This window comes from Lacerta agilis, chromosome 4 (assembly GCF_009819535.1).
Source record: "Lacerta agilis isolate rLacAgi1 chromosome 4, rLacAgi1.pri, whole genome shotgun sequence".
Taxonomy (NCBI): domain Eukaryota; kingdom Metazoa; phylum Chordata; class Lepidosauria; order Squamata; family Lacertidae; genus Lacerta; species Lacerta agilis.
Genome location: NC_046315.1, coordinates 22,243,328 through 22,261,418, shown reverse-complemented (window position 1 = coordinate 22,261,418; position 18,091 = coordinate 22,243,328). Strand labels below are relative to the sequence as shown.

The following is an 18,091-nucleotide window of genomic DNA, read 5'->3' as shown; positions in this document are numbered from 1 at the left end:
CCTCTTGATGTCCCTATGGATGTAAGCAGGAGAAGTTTTTATCCACACTGCATTCAGCATTCTGTTAACGGAATAGCCTAGTGCATGCCTGAAACCAAGAGTCCCTTGGAACAGCTTGACATAAAAGCCGGTTGTGGGGCCCTGCAGCTTGAGCCTATGCAGAGCAGTTACCCAGCAGTTAGCTCCCAGCGAAATCAGTGCCCGAGTACAGGGCACCACGTATGGTAGCTTTGCAACTTTAGCTACAGAATAGAATTCTCAAAGTATCTAAACTATCTTGCCTCTCCTTTCCGTTCGGTCCTAGATCCAATAGTCATCACCTTGCAGGGAGAGCTGCAGCTGAACAGATGGTGAAGCCAGGGGATCCCACCACATTAAGCGCCCTGAGATCACAGAGGTTTTTGAGTTGTCCGCTACACATAAGCTTTCCAAGGAAGTGGCAGAACAGTTCTATATGGGGCAACCAGACACAAATGAGGACAAATTCCCCAGAACTTCTGTTGCACAGGTGAAGCAGGAGCTATTTCACCAACCCTGCACAATAAGCTGCACCCTACCAAAACACATTTTAAATAATAATAATCCCACAAACTATTAACAAGTACAGGCACTCTGTTCTTTTTTTAACTTGGCCACCCTAGACCAGTCTTTGCCAACCTGGTGTCCTCCAGGTATTTTGTATGCTACTACCAAATGGGAGCTGGCGTGAGCTGAGGCTGATGAGAATTGTAGTCCAAAATACCTGGAAGGCACCCAGGTTGCTGACTGCAGACCTAGACAATGATCCCTCCATTCTCCACCCCTTAAATCAGTAGCTGCTTGTGGTGGTATTATTATTACTATTATTATTTAGAATCACCTTTATTTAAAGAGCAATAATCTTCCAACAGATAATGAGAATATTAAGGAACAAGGACATAGTTCTTATTGCACTGCATCTCTTCTCTGCGCACCGTATCGGGAAATCCACCTTTTCGCATGTAAATAAGCCGCCTCCCCCTAACGCGGGTCTTCTGCAGCTCTGCAAAGCAGCAGCAGCAGCTGGTGCGATGGCCCAGCTCAGGCGAGCGGCTGGGAGGAGAGGAAGCGGCGGGGTGTAGGACCCTGCAGTGCCCTCCTGCTGCTGCCAAGGCCAATGCGCGCGGTAGCAGGAGCGCCAGCTCGGCCGCCGTACACCTGCTAGCGGCGTGAGCCCGCGGGCTGCCGCTGGGCTCCAGCGCAGCGTGCAAATCTCGCCTCTTAACGCACCAGAGCTTCCTGCTTTTGATCTCGCACCAGCCAATGTACCGTAAAGACTGCAGCCACGTCCTTGAGCGCGCATGCACATCCCTGCACCAGATCTCGCCTCTGCTGCTGGCGTGCAGAACCACCCCGGAGCAAAAGGGGCGTGTGTCTGCATGGACGTATATCTATATAAGCGCAAAGCCAACTTCTGCATAATCCCTCAACTTTCTTTCTCCATTTGAGAGCTGCCGAGTAGATCTCTGTTGATTTGCGCCCGTAACCCTCCAGTTTACATGCCTATCGCTGGGATTCTCCGCAGACTTTCGCCCTCCTTTCCCTTCAACTGCATTCAATAACTATTCTTATTTTCAGGTGCATGTGTTCCTAAGAGAAACGGCGCCGAGGCTTGGAAAAGGGACGTGTGCTGCATATGTTGCAACGCAGAGAACCGGGGGGGGGGGGCAGAGATGCTGTTTCAGGGCTGCAGGCAATACTAGCCCTACCGAGAGTAGACCTACTGAACTTCATGCACATGAGGGCCATTCATTCCAACCTGAGTAGGACTAGCTAGCACCCGCTTAGGACCCCCTTAGCCTCCGGCGAACGAAGGGTGAAACCGGATGACTTTGCATGTAACGACCGGTTCGAATCTCCAATGACCCCTTTGAAGCGCTGCGCATCCCTTCCTCGCAAGCACCGGCATTATCTCCCCAGCTTTCGAAAGCAATAAAAGGAACACAGTTTAGAGGTTGTTCAACATCTGGCATTAAAGCATGGCGGTGGACAAGGAAGGGGGGGGGAGAAGCACCACAGGACTTTTTTTTTTTACTTTTTTTTACGACCTGGTTTTAAGTGCTGTCAGGTGGATTCACTCACAAGTTAACTCCTTCCAACAGCCGCTGGAGCCGGCCTTACCCCCCTCCCCCAAAGTGGCATTATTTTACCACCCAAACCCCCTTCAAAGAATGCCAGATTAAAAAAAAAAAATCAGGCCAGCGCCAGCCCGTTGTAAGAACTCAGTGGCATTTTGGAGCTACGGAGAAAGCAGGAGAAGGCCCACTTGCGTGTGGCCACAGCATCAGAAGTAGCACATGAAGTACTCCGACGCCCCTCTATACTGCTGAGTCACAAATAGGAGCCCTTGGGGATGAAATCGGCAGAGCACGAGACTCTTAAATCTCAGGGTCGTGGGTTCGAGACCCACATTGGGCAAAAGATTCCTGCATTGCAGGGGGTTGGACTAGATGACCCCCGGGGGTCCCTTCCAACTGTACGGTTCTGCAATTCTAACACACACCTTCTTCCCCCCCCCCATAACTCTGAAAGGAAGTCTGCGTCTGCAGGCGTGGAGCTCCCGTTAGATACCTGCGCTCAAGCATGTGGGCGCGCAGCAGAGGGACAGAGGCGAGGGAATGCCTTCTCCGCCTTCTTTAATGACCAAGAGATCTGGGTTTATGATGCAGGCACCCACAGCAGCGGTGGTTATTCGCAGAGAGCTCTCTCGTAGGGGGATCCCTCACCGTGGTGGGGGTAGGATAAAGGGGCGGAATCCGGGGGGGGGAATTCAGACCTATCTACGGAGACAGGTATTAAAAGGTCTTGCGGTAGGGGATGAGTGCGGGGCACTTCATTCGCCCTAGGAAGCCGCGATCCGTCCCTATGAAGAAAAAAAGCTACTGGGTTTGAAATGGGAAGCACATTACTGACTCATCGAGAGAACAGGGTTTATAAACCTTATTTATAACAGGAGGACACCTTATTCTCACCTCTATTGCCCCTTAGCCACAAACCTAGAGGAGCGGCAATTCTATTATTATTATTATTATTATTATTATTATTATTATTATTATTATTATTATTATTATTATTATTTAGCCTATTATTATTCCCCAGACTTGTGGCTCTTTGGTGAAAAAATTCTTACTTGGACGCTTGCAGGAGTGTCCCGTTTGCATGCCATCTGCAAATCCCGAAGGCATTTCCTCTTCCGAGCTGTTTCAACAACAACAATAATCCTCAGCATCGACTCTCCATCCCATAATATTATTTTATTTGGTTGTTGATGGGTTTGTTTTTGTTTTTTAAGACCCAACTTCTGTCATTGTCAGCCCCACGGCCACCAGAAGGTTAAATCGCCCATACCTACCAAATCTGCTGTGGTCTTGCCTGGTTCCTTGGATCGTACCATTGGGGAAAATCTCTAAATGAAATCCAGTCCTGCAGTAGAGCTGCCTCCGCCTCAGGATCCCTTTTAAGTGATCCAGGTCCGTCACCGCAGGGCCCCGGGGTAGCCCACCCGCTTCCGCCTGGCCCAGGTGGTCGCTTAACAACACGGGGCTATCAGCCGGCAAGACGGGGACGTTCCCAAAGGGTACCGCATCCTGGACGCCGAAATAGTTCCCAACTTCACCTAAGGGAGCCATCAGGAGCGAGGGGGAGGGAGGAGGAAGGGGGGAGGAAGGCGAGCTCGTTTTTGAAGCAAAACTGTAACGCTGGTGCCCAAAAACCCAAGGTAGAGATCTTTTTCTTCCCCCCCTTTTTTTTGGGTGGGTCGGGGGGGAGGACGTGTTTCCACTCCACTCTCCCCTCCCACTTGTAGTTACATGGAGGGGAAGAAAGAATGTCCTTTGCTTTAATCCATCAATAATAATAAGTAGGATATATATTTTTTGAAAGTGATCTGCTGCTTCGACTTGTCCCAGGTTCAAGGTCAAGCCGCTGTTAGTCTTAAGAAAGCGCCGCACACGGACATATTTATAAACACATCAGACGGGTCTGGAGGGGTCCAGGGCGAGGGATCATCTATATTCCTCCAGCTCTTAGCAAGCTGTGGGGTCTTCTGCCCATCCGACCGTAATGAGGCTAAAAATCCGTAGTTTCTCCATGGGGCTTAGGAGCAGTACGACCATAGCAACTTCGGCGCCTGAGGCTTTTTTCTAATGGGAGCTGCACGCACCGATTATTGTTATATAGGCAGATATATTTAAGATGCACAGGCGACGCCAGGATTTTTTATGGATTCTGACTCCAGGAAGGCATGCGCTGTTTTTATTCTATAACTGGCTGCATACATCAGCATGGAATCCTGCAAGGAGAAAAACGGGAGAAGAAGAAAAAGAAGAGCAGGGTGGGTGGGAAACCTCACGTTGGCTGGCTGAGACGAATCCCCCTCTCCACCGCCCGGAAGGGGGGGGGGAGAGATTTTTTTTATATAATAAAAAAATCCAAATAAAAGAAAACTTTTGCCGTCCAGATCCTATTATCCCGAATTCTCCGGAGGAGGCACCGCGGGTGCCTCTCTGGGCTCAGCCGGGCTGGCGATCCGCGCCGAACAACGCGGAGTGTAGCCGCGTCCCACGGCTGCTATCTCTCGGCTGCCTCGCCTGGGAACAGGTGCCGCTTCCGCAGGGCTCCCGGTGCCGCGCCGCCGCTGCTGCCGCCGTCCTCCAGTGCCGAGCTGCGGCTCTCGACTGTGCCTCTTCCATCCAAGCGCGCAGGGAAAAGTGGCGCAGGAAGAGGCATTGGGCTGGGTTTAAGGTAGTCCAGTTTGCGGGCGGCCACGGATTCCGCCCAGGTCCTAGCGCGCAACTCTACCTGCTGCATTAGAGCGGCGGCGGCGGCGGCGGCCCCTTTCCATCCCAGCCAGCTCGATGCCACCGAAGCGCCTCGCGCGAAAGCCCAGCCAGCCAGCCAGCCAGCCAGTCGCTCCCTCGCTCGGGCTTTTTGCTGGTCTGCGGCACGCCAGGCTCGGCGGCGTTGCAGCTTGAAAGCGGCGGACAACTTCTGAGCCGCGCGCGGATCCAGGGGCTCCTGGGCGCAGGGATTAAAACCGGGGGTGGGGAAGGAGATGGGGGGGGGTGCAGCGCGCGCGGCGCTGGGTCAAAGCGTGTTTTGTTTCGTTTTTTTTAAGGTGGGGGTCCCGGGCTTAGGTGCTGGGTCATCCACTAGTGCGGGGCGTCCTTCCGGAGAGGAGGGGAAGAGCGAGCGAGGAAAACCTCTCCAGCCAGCCCAGTTCTGTTGCCGATTTCGTTTGCAAGTCGGTCCCTCGCGCGGCGAGCCTGCTGCGCAGCCTGGGCTTATATACCGGGAGGTGTGCACGCTTTGTGTGCGCGTTTCCTACTCCCAAGTGAAGGTTGGGCAGGGCACGCTTACCTGGGAGTAAGTTAGGCTCGCCGCGCACAGTAAGCGGGGTGTGCAGTAGACGCGCCTTAGGATCGGGGGAGAAGGCAAAAGCGCGCGGCGCGATCGGCGCGCGGAAACAAACCCCTGGGAGATAAAACGGGCTGCGATCCTGCGCACGTTTACAAGGGTACGAGTTCCGCCGAATTCAGCGGGGCTCTGCTTTGTGTGTGCCTGACTGCTCTGCAGGAGCGCTCACTTGCTAACCGGGCGCGCCACTGAAATGCGTCTATAGGACTACTAGGGAACCAGATACCGCCCCGCGGTCTCCCGCTTCTCCTGCAGCATCCAGCAACCCCGGGCCCTTGCGAGGGAGCGAGGAACTGGGACGGGGAGGAGCCGCGAGAGGACTAGTCCCGCCCCGCCGCACGTGGCGAGACGCCCTGGAGGCGCCGCCACGTGCTCCGCTCCGTGGGGAAGGGCTTTTCCGGTCGCCACGCCCGTTGAAGCTGCCGTCGGGAAATGGCTCCTCGTCATAGGGGCGCCGCAAGCCCACCCTGGGGAGACGGGAGCTGTCTTATACTGAGTTCGGCCACCAGATCATAGTAGCTCCCTGTGGTCTGCAGTCATTCTGCGGGGTTTAAGAGAGAGGCTCCTCCCAGCCCCTTCTGGAGACGTTGGTGATGAACCAACGACCTTCTCAAGTACTGCGCTACAAAACAAAACAAAAACACCCAGTGAGTGGTGTTATTCAAATTATTACCACAGGCCAAGCTCCAGTGAGTTAAAGAAGTCTGGGATGATCTATAATAGATGCCTGGTTCAAATGGCGATATGAATAACTTCAGACCTGGGATTTATGAGTGCTCAGACTCAGCAGCTCTTTTTCCAGCTGGGGGTAACTGACACGGGCACATTTGAGCATATGCAGAATGCCAGGTTGGGTTGCAGGATCTACATGTCTAACAGGGTCTAACAGGCAGCCTTGATACCCACAGAGATATACCCTTTGTGTCCTTCGCAATATGTATTGGCGCACACACACACACACCCAAAAACCCACCCTTGAGTCATGGTGTGGGGAAGATTGGTAGCTTCTCTTGCATTTGATCTCACTGTGACAGCGGAATCACATCGCCACAACACCTAAATGCTGCATAGTCTGATAGGTGATTTTTGCACCCACAGCAAGAGCCAGTTTCACCCAAAACACACACCCCCCATGTATACCAATGGATACCCAGAGCCTTTTAAAATAACTTTGAGCACTTCTGCAGAATAAACCTGAATCTCTAAGGAGCCACAAGACACAACACTTTTTGATGCACCGGATTAGACACAACTCTATGCTTCTGGAAATACGTAGTTGGACTTTCAGCATGTTTCCCAGCAAGAGTGACTTCATCATTGTGCAGCAGAACTGCAGCTGAGCCTTCTGCCTTCCTGGCCACTGCAAAATTCAGCAGGTCCAACTGCATGGGCAGTGCCATGCAGCTGCCCCCCCACACACACACACATCAGGTAAATAAATAAAAATACTTAACTGACCATTTGCGTCGCAGATAACTTGGTTCTGCCATCGCCCCCCACATGAAGCCTGCCCCCCTAAAATAAATCCTGGCTACACCCATGGGTCCAAGTTTCCTGTTAAGCTACCCATTGGTGCTTCCAGACAGGAGTTTATTGTGGGTTGGTCCTCCTCATGCATGCAGTTTGGATGGGTGGAAGGGCTGCATTCACATGGCAAAAAGCCCATATTTTTACTCCATTTAATCCAGGTTTACCCTTTCTGGGGGAAACAGTAAACTGTTGCCAATTACCCATTTGCAATATCTTGAAGAATTACACCCTCCTCCAATAGAAGCACCTTATGACAGGTACTTTTCATGATGTTTCAATTAATAAAATGGATTGATTGCATTTCCCCATGGATTGGGTTTGTAAATCAAAGGCTACAAGAACTAGAGTATGTACAGGCCCTTTGTTTTGCATGTCACAGTGTTCACAAGTGGTGTTTTTGCAAGTGACAGGCACAATCATACACACAAAATTGTGTGAGGCATTCTTGGAAGGGGACTTACCTTTGAGTAAACACAGATAGGATCAGGTTGCACAGATGCTTTTTAATCTAGAATGCACCGCTTGTGAATATCATTGTGAATGTCATTTTATTGATTTGTAGCCAACCTTTCACTCTTCGTTTTAGGGAAGGGTAAAGAAATGTAATAGATAATAAAACCAATGAGGCAGGACAGAAAATGGAAAGTAGCTGTAATCAAATGCACAGATTCTGCCCAGTGCATATATTTCATCTGAATTACAAATGCAGTAGGAAAAAAATATTGAAATGTCAGCTGTAGAAATGGCTTCCAAAGGCCATTTACAAGCATTATTTGTGAAAATGCCATGAGTCTTCTGAAACAGCCCAGCCGGCTTCTTCTCACGGGAGAATTCCTGTTCTTCCACTCAATTGCTTTAAACATGTTTTGGATTAGAGGGAGAAACAACCTGCAGGCTCCAGGTCCCATATGGTCCATTTCATTTTCACAGAAAACCAGGAAGTCGGAGCAGGTTCTCTCTCCTTAATCCCACCTCTCAATCTCTCCTGTGTTCAGCTGTCCCTGTGAAAATAGCAGGCTCTTTCAAAGGAAATCTCCATAACCGGAAACTTGCAAGGAGTGGCTACAGAGAGTCATCTGTCAAGATGCTGAGCTCCACTTTCCTGCCTCGAGGCAGTGGCTTAGACGAGGCAGTGGCTTAGACGATGATCCCTGTGGTTATTTCCTATGGATGCCTTCACCTGAACAAAGGCAAAGAGCATTAGGCAATCCTGTAGGAGTTCATTCAAGCAGACCTGCCTCACTTCTGCCTTTCTCACCATGCTCCTATGTTCGGTGGAGCTAGGGGCGCTGTCAGGGCAGGACTGGGTGCAACATGTGGAAAGCCAGGCCGGCTCAGTTTGGGGTGTTCCCCTCATTCTGCTGGGGAATAAGCTCACGGCCTTGCCCAGCAGTGTGAACAAGGGTGAACCCCACCCCTATTGGCATAGCCAGGATTTTTATGGGGGGGGGAAGCAAAAAGTTGTTGAGTGTTTGGGGGGGGATCATGGGTAAAAAATGCCCCCCAAAAGAGGACATTACAAGGGACGAGCTATTGTTGGGGGGCAGAACCTCAGTTAATTTTTAATGCTTTTCAATAATTTCTGAGGATTTAAGGGGGCCCACTGCCCCCCTTCCCCCCCCCTTGGCAATGCCCATGACACCCCCCCCCCAAGAAAACCTCAACAGGTCTGGCTTTGCAGACTTTGGTGTAAGTGAAGTAATGCCATCTAAAGACGAGTCCCATAGAGTCATAGGAAGCAAGCAAATTGAAAGAAATTAATACAGTATGCAAAGTGGGACCATTGAGCAGCAATTCAAGTCTCTGGCTGCAAGGTGGCAGGTGGGCTGGAAAAATAGTTTATCACTATGGCAATCTATTAAATTGGGGTGCGGGGTGAGGGTGGCGGAACCATACAGCGCACCAGCCTAAATTATGCTGCTTTGTATTAAACTGGCATAAAGTATGTCAGGTCCAGAGCTTGACTATGGGGTTAGGATCCAGCGCAATGCCCCCCCCGTCCTGCCCCCACTACTTCCCTTTTTCTGAGCGCACACCAACATGCCCCCACTACTTCCCTTTTTCTGAGTGCACACCAACATGTCAACATGTGGATCACTGCCTTGTCGTGGCGAAGGGGCTTGAATTACTCAGGGAAGCTATGAGCTATGCCGTGCAGGGCCACCCAAGATGGACAGGTCATAGTGGAGAGTTTGGACCAAACGTGATCCACCTGGAGGAGGAACTGGCAACCCACTCCAGTATCCCTGCCAAGAAAACTCCATGGACAAAGACAACAGGCATATAAAAGATATGACGCTGGAAGATGAGCCCCTCAGGTCGGAAGGCGTCCAACTTGCTACTGGGGAAGAGCGGAGGACAAGTACAAGTAGATTCAGAGCTGATGAAGCGGCTGGGCCAAAGCCGAAAGGACGCTCAGTTGTGGATATGCCTGGAAGCGAAAGGAAAGTCCAATGCTGTAAAGAAAAGTATTGCATAGGAACCTGGAATGTAAGAACCATGAACCTTGGTAAGCTGGATGTGGTCAAAAATGAGATGGCAAGAATAAACATTGACATCCTAGGCATCAGTGAACTAAAATGGACGGGAATGGGCGAATTCAGTTCAGATGACTATCATATCTACTACTGCGGGCAGGAATCCCGTAAAAGAAATGGAGTGGCCCTCATAGTCAACAAAAGAGTGGCGAAAGCTGTACTGGGATGCAATTTCAAAAATGATAGATTGATCTCGATACGAATCCAAGGCAGTCCTTTTAACATCACAGTAATCCAAGTTTATGCACCAACTTCCAGTGCTGAAGAAACTGAAATTGACCAATTCTATGAAGACTTACAACACCTTATAGAAATGACACCAAAGAAGGATGTTCTTCTCATTATAGGGGATTGGAATGCTAAAGTAGGGAGTCAAGAGATAAAAGGAACAACTGGCAAGTTTGGCCTTGGAGTTCAAAATGAAGCAGGGCAAAGGCTAATAGAGTTCTGTCAGGAGAACAAGCTGGTCATCACAAACACTCTTTTCCAACAACACAAGAGACGACTCTACACATGGACATCACCAGATGGGCGACATCGAAATCAGATTGATTATATTCTCTGCAGCCAAAGATGGAGAAGCTCTATACACTCAGCAAAAACAAGACCTGGAGCTGACTGTGGCTCTGATCATCAGCTTCTTATAGCAAAATTCCAGCTTAAACTGAAGAAAGTAGGAAAAACCACTGGGCCAGTAAGATACAATCTAAATCAAATTCCTTATGAATACACAGTTGAAGTGGAAAACAGGTTTAAGGACTTAGATTTGGTGGATAGAGTGCCTGAAGAACTGTGGATGGAGGCTCGTAACATTATACAGGAGGCAGCAACGAAAACCATCCCAATGAAAAAGAAATGCAAGAAAGCAAAGTGGCTGTCCAATGAGGCCTTAAAAATAGCGGGGGAGAGAAGGCAAGCAAAATGCGAGGGAGATAGTGAAAGATACAGGAAATTGAATGCAGATTTCCAAAGAATAGCAAGGAGAGACAAGAGGGCCTTTCTAAACGAGCAATGCAAAGAAATAGAGGAAAATAACAGAATGGGAAAAACCAGAGATCTGTTCAAGAAAATTGGAGATATGAAAGGAACATTTCGTACAAAGATTACCACAATTAAGGACAAAAGTGGAAAGGACCTAACAGAAGCAGAAGACATCAAGAAGAGGTGGCAAGAATACACAGAGGAACTATACCAGAAAGATATAGAGGTCTCATACACCCCAGGTAGTGTGGTTGCTGACCTTGAGCCAGACATCCTGGAGAGTGAAGTCAAATGGGCCTTAGAAAGCCTTGCTAACAACAAGGCCAGTGGAAGTGATGATATTCCAGCTGAACTATTTAAAATCCTAAAAGATGATGCTGTTAAGGTGCTACACTCAATATGCCAACAAGTTTGGAAAACTCAGCAGTGGCCAGAGGATTGGAGAAGATCAGTTTACATCCCAATCCCAAAGAAGGGCAGTGCCAAAGAATGCTCTAACTACCGCACAATTGCACTCATTTCACACGCTAGCAAGGTTATGCTTAAAATTCTACAAGGCAGGCTTAAGCAGTACGTGGACCGAGAACTCCCAGAAGTGCAAGCTGGATTTCGAAGGGGCAGAGGAACCAGAGACCAAATTGCAAACATGCGCTGGATTATGGAGAAAGCTAGAGAGTTCCAGAAAAACATCTACTTCTGCTTCATTGACTACGCAAAAGCATTTGACTGTGTCGACCACAGCAAACTATGGAAAGTTCTTAAAGAAATGGGAGTGCCTGATCACCTCATCCGTCTCCTGAGAAATCTGTATGTGGGACAAGAAGCTACAGTTAGAACTGGATATGGAATAACTGATTGGTTCAAAATTGGGAAAGGAGTACGACAAGGCTGTATATTGTCTCCCTGCTTATTTAACTTATATGCAGAATTCATCATGCGAAAGGCTGGGCTGGATGAATCCCAAACCGGAATTAAGATTGCCGGAAAAAATATCAACAACCTCAGATATGCTGATGATACAACCTTGATGGCAGAAAGTGAGGAGGAATTGAAGAACCTTTTAATGAGGGTGAAAGAGGAAAGTGCAAAATATGGTCTGAAGCTCAACATCAAAAAAACTAAGATCATGGCCACTGGTCCCATCACCTCCTGGCAAATAGAAGGGGAAGAAACGGAGGCAGTGAGAGATTTCACTTTCTTGGGTTCCATGATCACTGCAGATGGTGACAGCAGTCACGAAATTAGAAGACGCCTGCTTCTTGGGAGAAAAGCAATGACAAACCTAGACAGCATCTTAAAAAGCAAAGACATCACCTTGCCAACAAAGGTCCGTATAGTTAAAGCTATGGTTTTCCCAGTAGTAATGTACGGAAGTGAGAGCTGGACCATCAAGAAGGCTGATCGCCGAAGAATTGATGCTTTTGAATTATGGTGCTGGAGGAGACTCTTGAGAGTCCCATGGACTGCAAGAAGATCAAACCTATCCATTCTCAAGGAAATCGGCCCTGAGTGCTCACTAGAAGGACAGATCCTGAAGTTGAGGCTCCAGTACTTTGGCCACCTCATGAGAAGAGAAGACTCCCTGGAAAAGACCCTGATGTTGGGAAAGATGGAGGGCACAAGGAGAAGGGGACGACAAAGGATGAGATGGTTGGACAGTATTCTCGAAGCTACTAACATGAGTTTGGCCAAACTGCGGGAGGCGGTGAAGGATAGGCGTGCCTGGCGTGCTCTGGTCCATGGGGTCACGAAGAGTCGGACACGACTGAACGACTGAACAACAACAACAACAACATGTCATTTACTGGTTTCAGCTGAGCCAGGATGGGGACTAGTGCCGCTGTATCTCCAGTGATCTACCGGCTCCTGAGCTGCTCAGCCCTGCTGTTCTGAGCTCAGGATTATGCCCTAAAATCATTTTCTAAATTCTACCGTTTCAGTTGCATCTTTTGCCTTGCCAGCCTAGGACACCACACACACTTCATTCACCCATTTCGTATAAAATTTATACGCCTCTTGATTGTAAAAAGACAAAACTCAAAAGCAGTTTACAGAAAATAAAACAGTAAAAGCAAGAAAAATATACAACCATACGAAATTTAAAATTCTAAAGCCGATTAGAATTACTTTGACTTCCTCAGCATCTGGGCAGGCTTTTCTAAACAATAAGGTTTTAAGCAGTTGCTGAAAATAATAAAGGGAAGGCACCTGCTTGAACTCAATAGGCAGAGAGTTCCAAAGTTTAGGCACTGCCACACCAAATAACTAAATTCTTACAAATGCAAACCGGCCTGGTATTATGTGGCACCTATTACAGTGCCAGTTCCATTCCACCAATCAAAGCGATCCAGCGGGCACATGTGGGGTAAAGCAATCTCATAGGTCCCAAGTTGTTAAACATTGAATATTTAGTTTGTTATATTGATACAGTATTCTTACCTTGCATAATTTATATAGGTTGCAGAATTCTACTTTTCTTAGCGCGGAATCTGGGCTCGCCAAATAAGTTTCATGGTTAAGAAGGCGGTTGTTGTTAAGGAAGGCTTCCTTCTCCAAACCCAATACACTGTCCTCATTTTATAAATTTCCAAATACCAGGCTTGATAGGAGTGCCTGAATTAGGGCAGAAAGTAGACAAGAGGGCATTGAATTGAAATACAACTGCTGATAGATAAGCACAATTGAAACAGAAAATTCTATTCCCCCCCATCCTCAAATGAAGAGCTTTCAAACCACTAACCTAGGACTTTGATGTTTTCATTACTCATGAGTTTCAAACTCAGAATGGGATTGCAAGCTATCATTAATCATCCATGAGTAGGCGGTGTTCCAGCCAAGTCTCATGAGAAATCTACATTTGCTATATAATATAAAACCTCTCTTTTCTTCTCCTCTCCCCTCATTTCCAACCCAAGTAGTTGCATTTTTAATTACTCCTGCAAATATTAAAACCCAAATTTTACCAGAGAAGCACAATTCTGTAGTTTTTCCTCTTCTACCCAGGGCTCCCTTTGACCATACTGTTGGCGCATTCCCCTTCTTTCTGAATAATAGTGGCATTCAAAAGCTGTGTTTCTCACTAATGGTCATCAAAATTTAATTTATCACCCCCAGTCTATCTCAGACCAGCAGTGAGTCATCATATTTGTCTCCCAGCTGGTTCCCTATAGCTGCATTTCACCATCCCATATACTTCCCAAATATGCACCAATTGAACAGGAGATGACATTTGTAAATGCAATTTACATAATTTTACTGCAATTCAATAAATACTGTAATATTATTAACTAGGCATATGTAACAGCAGCTCTCATATACAAGCCTTAAGGTGTGTAGATGAGATGGTCTTTCTTGTAACGTCTAAAACTACAACCATGTTGGAAGTGTTTTTCGTAGGAAGAATATAAAGTGATCTGGAAGCTGCCCAGAGTGGCTGGGGAAGCCCAGCCAGATGGGCGGGGTACAAATAAATTATTATTATTATTATTATTATTATTATTATTATTATTATTATTAGTTTTCTGCACTGCTGTGATTAAAGCAGAGAATTAGAGGATTTGGCACATTTACAGAATTCACAACACTTAACACCCTTCAAAGAGGAGCGTGCAAAATATGGTCTGAAGCTCAACATAAAAAACTAAGATCATGGCCACTGGTCCCATCACCTCCTGGCAAATAGAAGTGGAAGAAATGGAGGCAGTGAGATTTTTACTGTCTTGGGTTCCATGATCACTGCAGATGGTGACGGCAGTCACAAAATTAAAATATGCCTGTTTCTTGGGAGAAAAGCAATGACAAACCTAGACATCATCTTAAAAAGCAGAGACACCACCTTGCCGACAAAGCTCCGTATAGTTAAAGCTATGGTTTTCCCAGCAGTGATGTATGGAAGTGAGAGCTGGACCATAAAGGCTGATCACCAAAGAATTGATGTTTTTGCATTATGGTGCTGGAGGAGACACTTGAGAGTCCCATGGACTGCAAGAAGATCAAACTTATCCATTCTTAAGGAAATCAGCCCTGAGTGCTCACTGGAAGGACAGATCCTGAAGCTGAGGCTCCAGTGCTTTGGCCACCTCATGAGAAGAGAAGACTCCCTGGAAAAGACCCTGGTGTTGGGAAAGATGGAGGGCACAAGGAGAAGGGGACGACAGAGGATGAGATGGTTGGACAGTGTTCTCGAAGCTACCAACACGAGTCTGACCAAACTGCGGGAGGCAGTGGAAGACAGGAGTGCCTGGCGTGCTCTGGCCAAGGGGTCACGAAGAGTTGGACACGACTAAACGACTAAACAACAACAAAACACCCTTCACCACCACCCCCCGCCCCACAGTCCTGTGAGATATGCTCATAACATTCCCATTGAGAAAATAAAGTCTTGCCTAAGCTCAATCTGGAGTTAGAATCAGGATTCTAAATGGCACTTTGAATCAAGGCTCAAGCAAAACCTTTATTTCTAATGGACCACTGTGCATCCATCAGATGCTTCAGAAAATTAGTTTAGTTGCTATTGTTTTAAGTGAGTAACTGTTTCCTAGATCTCATGGTCACATAGATACATTTTGAAAGAGAAAGCCTTCATGTGTTAAAGACTCAGAGACAAAAATGTCTTGAAAATGTATCCAGTAGCCAGAGATAGGAATACCTATCCTTATAACCCCCACGCCAACTTCCCTGACCCTTTTTCCACTGCCACCCACTCTCCCATTAATTCCCCTTCCCCTTCTCCTATTGTGTCATTTTGCAACGATTAAAATTCTTGTCAAACAGCATTTGTATTGTGTATGTCATCTGCATAATTTATTCTGATTTACAGAATTTGATAAACTTATAGAATTGAGCTTTGTTGGTTGAGGAATTCGACTTGTTCATTACACACACACACACACACACACACACACACACACACACGTCTTGTAGCATGTGGTGCAGCCTGTACATAATGTGTAAAGTGTGTCTGTGTGGGCCTACACTGATTCCCACAATATTCCCCGTCTCTTTTGAAGGGGAAGAAGCATTCAGATGAAGCCTCTGCGCATTCACAGTGTGGGCTCTTCACATGGAACACTCACATCACATATTAAATACTGTAGGTTTTCTAGTGTGTCTTCTCTGTTTGGGTAACACCTGGAAATTTCAACCTATATAAGATACTGATGTTTTCTGAACATCCCCCCCCCCCGGTAACCTGTTAAAGCTTGCCAATGTGCTCCCACTGCTTGTTTACACTATACAGTGGTACCTTGGTTTACGAACTTAATCCATTCCGGAAGTCCATTCTTAAACCGAATCCGTTCTTAAACCGAGGTGTGCTTTCCCTAATGAGGCCTCCCACCACCGATGCCCTTCCACTGTTCGGATTCTGTTCTTAGACCAAGGTAAAGTTCGCAAACCGGGACACTACTTCCGGTTTTGCAGAGTTCGTAAACCAAATCGTTCATAAACATGACTGTTCTTAAACCAAGGTACCACTGTATTAGCCACAATCTATATTGTCCATTTTCTGATAATGGAGTGAACATTTTCTTGACCTCTATCACCCTCCGTTTTAAACCATGGCCTGAGCCTTGTAAAATCAAAAGGACATTGTGTAAGTGAGTGGAGTCTTTATACCGTTTTAGGTTAGGTATGTAACTACGGCTGCAAACAATGTACTGAAACTTACTTGTAGGTAGGGTATTCATTTACCCACCAGTTACTACAATCTCTTCATTTAATTCAACCTTTATTTCTGAGGCCTAAGTAAGGCCTGGCTATGTAGAAGAAACAGATACAAATAAGATTAAAATTGAAGCAGAAAAATACCAACCTCTAAGGCAGACCCAAAGCTACAACATAGCAGGTGTAATTATATAAAATAGAAGTGGGACCTTCAACAGAGTTTTGCAGAAGGAAATGTTTTTGTTGTGGTTTGAGCTACCTGTATGTATTTCTTTTTTTCAACTTCTTATCAAATTTTTGTTACATACAAGATACCCTTTCCCCATCTCCCACCCCAACTGTTCAGTCAGCATTCCATCTCTGCTGAGCATGCTCAGTTCTCATTGGACGGTTTCGGAATTCTTTCCTCCCCTAGGGAATTTCCCCCTGTATACAGTGGTGCCTCAGGTTAAGAACTTAATTCGTTCTGGAGGTCCATTCTTAACCTGAAATTGTTCTTAACCTGATGCACTACTTTAGCTAATGGGACCTCCCGCAGCCGCTGTGCCGCCAGAGCACAATTTCTGTTATTCTCCTGAAGCAAAGTTCTTAACCTGAAGCATTATTTCTAGGTTAGCAGAGTATGTAACCTGAAGTGTATGTAACCTGAAGCGTATGTAACCTGAGGTACCACTGTATCTGCAAATTGTTAACAGTCATCAACAGGTTTTCCACACCTATCAGCTGATCACCCATTCCCACCACCCTTCTGAGTAATACCTCTCCCCACTCCCTCACTATATTTAAGGGTCTGGTGACTTCCGTTTCAGTGTATCTGAAGAAGTGTGCATGCACACGAAAGCTCATACCAAGAACAAACTTAGTTGGTCTCTAAGGTGCTACTGGAAGGAATTTTTTGTTTTGTTTTGTTTTGCAAATCTTGTGGTTCCCCAACCCTGTTGATACCTCCCTCTGTTGCATGGATGGTGTGTCCCTTTGGCTACATAAGGATTGACACTTGGAGAACTGAGTTAACTTTCAGTACACAGGATTTCAAGTCAAACTTGCAATTTTGAATGCAGTCCTTGATTTACTGCTGCAGTTCCGTGCTCCGCATGAATATCCTATGACATAATTATGTTTTATCACTTCTAGGAACTGGCATGAGCCCATAGAGAAAGCTGGCTCATCCTCATGGTGAGAATGAGAATTATTTCAGTCTGTGGGGATGAAGTGATTACGTGAATTCAAGTGTCATGTTTTAAGTACAGGAGTAATAATCCCATTATCAATCAGCCAGAGCTCACTGCCTCGTAAGTACTGATGTGGTTTCATGTAATTTATATCTGTAGGGTATATTCTAAGATAGATAAGAAGGAAGCACAAGTGAAACATGCCAAAAATGCCTGAGGTTGCTCCTACGCATTTCTCGTCTATGATGAGGCACATGTGCTAATTGGCAGTTCATATCTCGTATTAACTGGTGATAATTAATTATACTCCCGATGTTGTGAAAGCCCTGACAAAGGCACTGCAAAACACATTAAAATGGAGATGTTGTTGCTCTCCAACCTTTTACAAATAGAAAACAGGGACACGCTTGCATACTTGTAACACGTTTAAGCTAAATGCTAAGAATAATTGAGAACCCCCTCATTAGTACAAAATACTGAAGCCTCCTTTGTATCTTCTATTTCCTGTATTCATCCATTCTGTAATAACCTCCAAAGCAGGGTGTTAGTAACCTGACCGTTTGCCACTGAAGAATGATTGACTGACTCCTCAGTCTCCTAACTGATCTGTATAGTAAGAGCAGATTTATAATAGCTGCCCCTCGGATAGGTTTGTGGACTCCATTATTGGAGGTTTAATGCTCTCAATGAAATAGCTCTCTAGTGTGTCAGATTATTGTGTGCTCTCACCCTTTCTCTCTGTGCGTGCACATCCTGGGAATAGAACAGACATTA

General features: G+C 46.7%; 1 protein-coding gene across 2 annotated transcripts in view; it reads right to left on the bottom strand.

The window, feature by feature from the left end:
• The window catches only part of FGF9 (fibroblast growth factor 9), a 37,673-nt gene extending 32,912 nt beyond the window's left edge, over positions 1 to 4,761 (bottom strand). Inside the window, exon 1 of one of the 2 annotated variants that reach the window (XM_033146316.1) lies at positions 3,371 to 4,761. In XM_033146316.1, coding sequence (XP_033002207.1) covers positions 3,371 to 3,647 — 277 coding nt within the window. In that variant the 5' untranslated portion in view covers positions 3,648 to 4,761. Of the gene's footprint in view, positions 1 to 3,148; positions 3,207 to 3,370 lie in introns of those variants that run through there. The other variant, XM_033146317.1, reaches the window with a different exon arrangement.
• Positions 4,762 to 18,091: the final 13,330 nt, after the last annotated feature.